This window comes from Populus trichocarpa, chromosome 13, assembly GCF_000002775.5.
Source record: "Populus trichocarpa isolate Nisqually-1 chromosome 13, P.trichocarpa_v4.1, whole genome shotgun sequence".
NCBI classification, from domain to species: domain Eukaryota; kingdom Viridiplantae; phylum Streptophyta; class Magnoliopsida; order Malpighiales; family Salicaceae; genus Populus; species Populus trichocarpa.
Window position 1 is genome coordinate 7,809,008 of NC_037297.2, and position 6,646 is coordinate 7,815,653.

Here is a 6,646-nt window from a genome sequence, read left to right on the forward strand (position 1 = left end):
CTTTTTTTTTTTTTTTCCTTCTTCAGCCAATCTTTTATTTATTTATTTTTTAACTTGAAACTCACAAAAATATTAAAAAGCATGAAAACACGTAGAAATGGCTAAAATTCTAAAAATGAAAAAAAAATCACAAAAAATGTAATTTTTTTCTTAAAACAAATTAGGGTACAAAATTGGGCTATAGATCATAAGTCTTCCAGACAATTTCCATCTCAGATTAGGCAAAATTGGTTGGAAGCAAAATAACGTTGCTTTGCTTTATCCCCACAGCTAAAAAAAAACCAATAAAATAGAAACCCGCAAGAAGAGAGGTGAAATCTTGAATCTTCTCCAAGAAGAAGAGTCCATTTCTGAATATGATTAAAAAAAGAAATTCAAACTTTGAGAGAATGGCCCTAACAATCTTTTCCCCTTCTGTAGAAAACCTAACATTAACAGAAATTAATTGATAAATCCAATATATATATATACACCCCTTCTTCCTTCTGTCATTTCCGAGTCTTTGCCTCTCCTGCGGCCTTCTTCCCCTCTTTTCCTGGCACAAACCTTGGTAGATTCAACATGGTGTTAACACGAGAGACTCCTTCGAGAGCAGACCACTCTATTCCACATTCTAATTGCAATTCATCTTGTTTTGTGGAATCTTCCTCTGCATTTCCTCCTGCGTGGTCCAGACAGGTTAGACTGGGGAGATCATCCTCTTTCTGCCTGCCATTGTCAGCTTGGTCCACTGAAGCAAGCTGTTCATTCGCCTTGATATTGGAAGCAGTAGATAAATCATTCGATTCGAGGAAGAGGCAAACTACAGCGCAGTCATCAATCTTGGAGGTTGGATACTTGTACCTCCAGGCTCGAACTGCTGACTCGACCAAGGCTCTCGCAGCAGAGGAACGTGACGACACTGATGCAACAATGTCCACCACCTCTTTATTCGAGAGCACATCCCAAATCTAAAACAAATCAAAACAGCAAAAGATCCCATTGATGAGAGATAGAAGGCTAATTTCATAGACTATACAGTAAACGGAGAATGATCTAAGAATAAGAACGGCTCTTACCCCATCTGTTGCCAACACTATAAATTCATCCTTCTCAGTTAAGTGCCAATAAGATATATCAGGCACAGAGATGAGACCAAAATCCTTTAGGCAAAAATCTCCAAAAGCCCGTGCCATGGCCAGGCCAGGGGAGTCATTATTCGGTAGCCAGACTCTAGCTACCTCAGGTTCATCCTGAAGAGCAAAAACCCGCCCTTTACACTTTCTAATTCTTTCTGCTTCCGCTGTAGGAGACCAAAAAAAAAAAAGGATAGTAAAAACTACGAGATTTGATTACAGCACAGTTTTCAATTGCAGATGCAGCCACAGTAGTGGTGCCACAGAGCACAGATTTACATACTGATAACAGAAAACAATGCTCTGTAGTTAGCAGAATGAAACATATTATTGTTGAAATTCAGATACAAGACTGTGCAGATATTGAAAACCATGGATTACAGCCCCTGGGCTCTCTCTATCGCCTTGGTTTAGGGATTTGGGCAATGAAACCATAGACCCATATAGCAAGTAAACACATGTTCCAAAACAGTAGCCAACAAAAATGGAAGACACTAGCGGCAAACATGCTAACACAGCCCTATTTGGCAAACATTTGTCCAGTTGACAACCATTCATGTATTGCTATCGAGACAATTTGATAGTTTTTATGCAGGAAGATTTGAGATTGCAACTGTCTATAAAGAAAAGAGGGGACTAGAAATTAGGATACATGTTGACCACTCAAATGACATCCTTTAAGCCTTACGCCGTCTGTCCTTTTAGTAATTTACCTGCCAATCAATTATGGTTGGACTAATGCAGTTACAGTATATATTCAAGATCATTTAGTTCTTCCTTGTCCTGCCCGTTATACAACCTTCACTTGCAATTTATACCACACATATGCTTGATCTCTGCCATTGTTGGCACCATTTTTCTCTTACAACAAAAGTATTCTTTGCATAGGATATCTTAGGTCATCAATCATCATGCTCCCTCAGCTTTTCTCTTGATCATATTTAGTTAAATAGAACAAAATGTGATTCAATGTCAATCAAATTTTGAAAACATAAATTGCCAGTGTTCTGCTTCAGAAATGGACCACAGATCAAACACACAAATCAATCAGCAATGCTATCTAGATCATCAAGGAATATTGGTAACATTTGAACTATGTATCAGAATATGCAAGCCTATAATCCATGTTAGAGCATAGGATTTTGTACTCTACTGCATGTCTTGATTTTCCTTGTACCAATGGAGATAGAAAAAGGAAAGCTATATCAATATATATGACATAAGAATTTGCCACTTCTCTCCTTCAACAACATCAACTGTAAGTGAGGGACAAACCATTCCGGCCTAATAAAACTCCTGACCTCACAGCACACCAACAGCATACACAATAATAATAATAAAATAAAAGATACAATTGAAAAGATTCATTATGGACAGATAATGAAGATGGGAGCTACCTGGAAGATTTGGTTTGAGATCCACAGTCAACTGAACAGCAACAAGAGAATCATCCTTGTCCCTTGTACCAAGTACAGCTCTTGAGTCCCCAACATTTCCTAGGACAAGATATTGACCCTACACAAACATCAGACAATTATAATCAAGAAGTAAGCCACGAAATTTTAAGATCCTAAGTATGCTATATGTCATTAAGGTCTTCATGAGTAGAAACCTGCTTGACTAAAGTAACTGCTGTTGTCCCACTGCAAAAGCAATCAATATTAGCATGCACCCTCAGTTCCCTGTCCATGACTTTGAACGCCTTCAGAAATGACTCTTTCAGAGTCTGAAAATTTTCCGGGTGCTTCTCGGCATCCTCGAGATCAACAGAGGCTCTAGGTTCTTCATCAGCAGATATAAAGGAAGTGTCTTCAGAGTTCATGCTCCCTGTGGTATTAAGGCTGATCTCCTTGAGAACAGCTTCACTGGTTGCATTCATTTCCCAATAAGCAGTCAGTTTCAGGGGGAGAGAATCCCTCACTCTTTTAGCAACCATATGACCGTAAGGTCCATGGCCATCAAAAACACCACAAAAAACTGCATCTGTCCTAGAGCCAAAATTCTGGAAGTGTACAAAGCTTCAAAGAGTGAGATTTATTTTCAAAGGGTGTGATTTATTTTCATTTATAATTATTATTCTCTTTATTGTTTTCTCTTTGATTTCAGGTTAAAGCACAGAGAATAAATAACATTGTACTTCTAATACAGAGAAGAGACCAGCAATATTGCATGGCAGAGATAATATTAGCAGTTCTTAATCTGAAATACTTAGATGACATTGAAGAAACAACAAACAAATAGAGTTTGCATAATAGCCAGGCTCCAAAAAATATAGATAGCTTGTACAATTATCCAAGTTAAGAAGGAAAAATATTTAATGTATGGCAATGACAACAAATTTATAAACTATACCAAAAATAAGCCCATTACAACACAAGAATGAAGATCTATTCAATCTCATCGTATGATTTTAATTACCAGATAAACATTAAAGTTTCCATCATAGTGCGTACAGACATAACCCTGCAGAGATTGTCATGCTCCCAGAACTGATGATAGTGTTTCACTACAATTAATCCAGACCAACCAGAAGCAGGATATGCTTCATTTTCAATATAGACACATCACATGAAAGTAAGAAATAGTCACAACAAGGAAACAATTGATTGATTGATTACCTACCTTACAGGAACAAACCCTTGTCCAATAAGGATAATAGGATGATGGTATGATAGATCAAAACAAATAGAGAGTTTCTGAACTCAGCGGAATCGATAACGAATGGGATCAGCGGAATCTTTTGTTTCTGAACTCAGGCTCAACATGGTAAATGCAGGTAGATAGAGGGTGTCAAGTTTTTTGTTTTTTATTTTTATCATTGATGCAAAATTTCATGAAACAACTCAATGATTCGCTACTATACTGAAAGAAAGACACTAGAGAAGCTACAAGTAATTACTTCTTAAAAAAAGAATGACAGACTGACTTGTAAGTGGAATAATTAATTAACTACCATTGCGTTGACTGCACAAGCAACTACATCGAGATAGCAACAATGCATTCAAGAAAATAACAAACTATAATTATTTTGTAGAGGTAAGAAGCGAAATATTAAGGTGATTAAAATATATTGCAAATTTCTATTATTATTATGAGCATTTCAATGAGAATAATCCTTTAATGAACAGAAGAATGTGAAGAAAGAACTAACCTCCCAAACAATCATAGCATCCTGATTAGTTCCCTTCTTGCCTTGCTGGGTAAACAATGAAGCGATATCACTAGACCCATTTAAGAACAACCTTCCTGGAATCCTATGAAGTGGTTCTTCCCTCCTAAAATCAAACGAGGAATTCCGAGACCCCGGACGCTTTTTAGATTTCTTCCTCTTCCTGACGCCAAAGGCAGGAGAGGAAGGCGTACCAGGGCGAGGGCTCCTGCTTTCTGCAGACAAGCAGGACCCCATCCTGAGGGCCCTGATGATATTTGATATGCACTCCAGACCAGCTAGACAATCACAACCACTATTTTCAGAAGAAGGATCCGTAAGAACTGATTGGTGAAGATCCTAAAAACTGTTTTAGGAATGGTTGGATTAATCAACCAAATTCACCTGGATAGTAAACCTCAGAAAAAGAAAACCCTTTGGAATTCTATAGCCTAAATACCGAAATAAAGCTTTAGATTTGACTTGAAACAAGGAGCACTTGATTAAGCAATCCACCAAAACAGAATGAAGAATCCAAATAGAAGGGAAATCCAAAGCTTTCTACTTACCCGCACACAAGGAAAAGGTGTTTTTTTATTGACCCTTTTTGGTGTTGACGAAGCACTAGAGATAAGGGATAAGAATCTTCACTCCCGTCCTTTCCATTTTATATTAAAAAATACTACAAAAGGGCATATATTTCATAAAGAACAGATCTATGTTAGAAGATCTATCATATGAGAATATATATGTTTTACTCAATGCAAAGTTGATAAAATTGAGCTTCAAATCTTCCCTAAACCACCCATAAAGTGCAATATTTGACCAGATCAAGTTGTGTTTTTTTTAATCAAGACAGGCCCAGGAAAAAGACAAAAAAAAAAAAAAAAACTATTTGGGCAGCAACAAAATTTCAAAAGAGTAAAGAAGCATTGATGGGCACAAAAAGACTACATTCATAGAGGTAAGACCATCCCAAGAAAAATGGACAGATAGAGAGAGATTGAATGTTTAGAGAGAGGGAGTGTATGTGTATATGTATCTAATGTCTAAATAACCATAAATGGAAAGCAGGATTGGATTAGCAGAAATAATAGCGACCACTAACAACACAGAAGAGAAGAAAAACGACACAAATTTCGCTCTTCATAAAAGGAGAGGGAGAGGCAATTTCTAGAGAAAGATGTTCTTCAAAGAGACATTATGGGTCGGGTTTTTACTCATATTTAAATTTAATTTTTAATATATTACAAAATATAAATCTAATCTATTTAAAAGTTTTTTTAATCCGAATAGGTTAGATATATTAAATTGGGCTAAAATCCTTGTGGATATTATAGATATACATAAATTAAAAAGTTAATTCTCTTATTCTTCTATGATTCCAAAACAATATTGAGTTGTAATTGTTGGAACTAGACAAAACCTTTAAAATATATGTATTAAGTAATGTTTGGTTACTATCTCAAGACAAAAAAGACAGACATAATGGAAACAAGATTAAAAAAAAGACTGAGACAGACTTGTATTTGGTAGCGATATACAAGATAAAGTGATTGTCTTTGTATCCTATTTGGTTATAGTAAATAAAAAAAATATAAAAAAGTTTGTTTTACCTTTAATATGTATTGTTATCAAGCTAAAATATTTAAAAAACAATTGATATTTTTTTTACTTTAGTTATATCAAGTGTTAAAATTAATAATATTATAATAATCCTAGTTATAAAACCAAGACTGACTTGACGAGTTAATCTAGGGCCTAAACTTGTTCGAGTTTAAGAAGAAATAGAGAAATGATTGACTTCACCTAGTCCAATTAAAAACTCAAGTCAACTTGGGATAAAACATGGGTCAAAAATCCATTGAATTTTTTGAATAAAAAATTAAAAATTTTAGGTAGCCAAGTTGACCCTCCCGACTCATGACCTAAACCTTACCTTGGATTTTTTTAAACTATGATAATAACTACTTTTATCCTTACATTGACCCTCTTGATTCGTGATCGAAGCCTTGCCCCGGGTTAACTCCCGAATCAAGTTTTTAAAACTATGATAATAACCACTTTTATTTTATATTGACATAGGTTAACTCAGGTTGATCTTCCTAACATATGACATGGATCTTACCCCGAGTCTACCCTCAAGTTGAGTTTTAAAACTATGATAATAATCATTTTTATTTTTATGTTTACCGAGGTCAATGGTGAACTCTACTTATGACTCGAGCATTGTCCCGGATCGATCCTCGAATCGGATTTTAAGACTATAATAATAATCATTTTTATTTTTAAGCTAACTCTGGTCAACCGTTCTCTTAATCTTAAAGACCCATTTATTTTTTTATAAATTTTTATCCACGTAGAAGATGAAGTACTTCCATAT

At 35.4% G+C, this 6,646-nt stretch overlaps 1 protein-coding gene across 1 annotated transcript; it reads right to left on the bottom strand.

Annotated features, from left to right (window-relative positions):
- Window positions 1-312: 312 nt before the first annotated feature.
- LOC7493923 (probable protein phosphatase 2C 33) lies at window positions 313-5,426 on the bottom strand. Its single transcript, XM_002319232.4, has 5 exons — window positions 4,267-5,426; window positions 2,728-3,117; window positions 2,513-2,630; window positions 1,059-1,282; window positions 313-950 (listed from the first exon to the last, which is right to left on the bottom strand). Exons 1-5 carry the CDS (start codon window positions 4,519-4,521, stop codon window positions 489-491), a joined length of 1,449 nt encoding a protein of 482 aa, XP_002319268.3. The 5' UTR covers window positions 4,522-5,426; the 3' UTR covers window positions 313-488.
- Window positions 5,427-6,646: the final 1,220 nt, after the last annotated feature.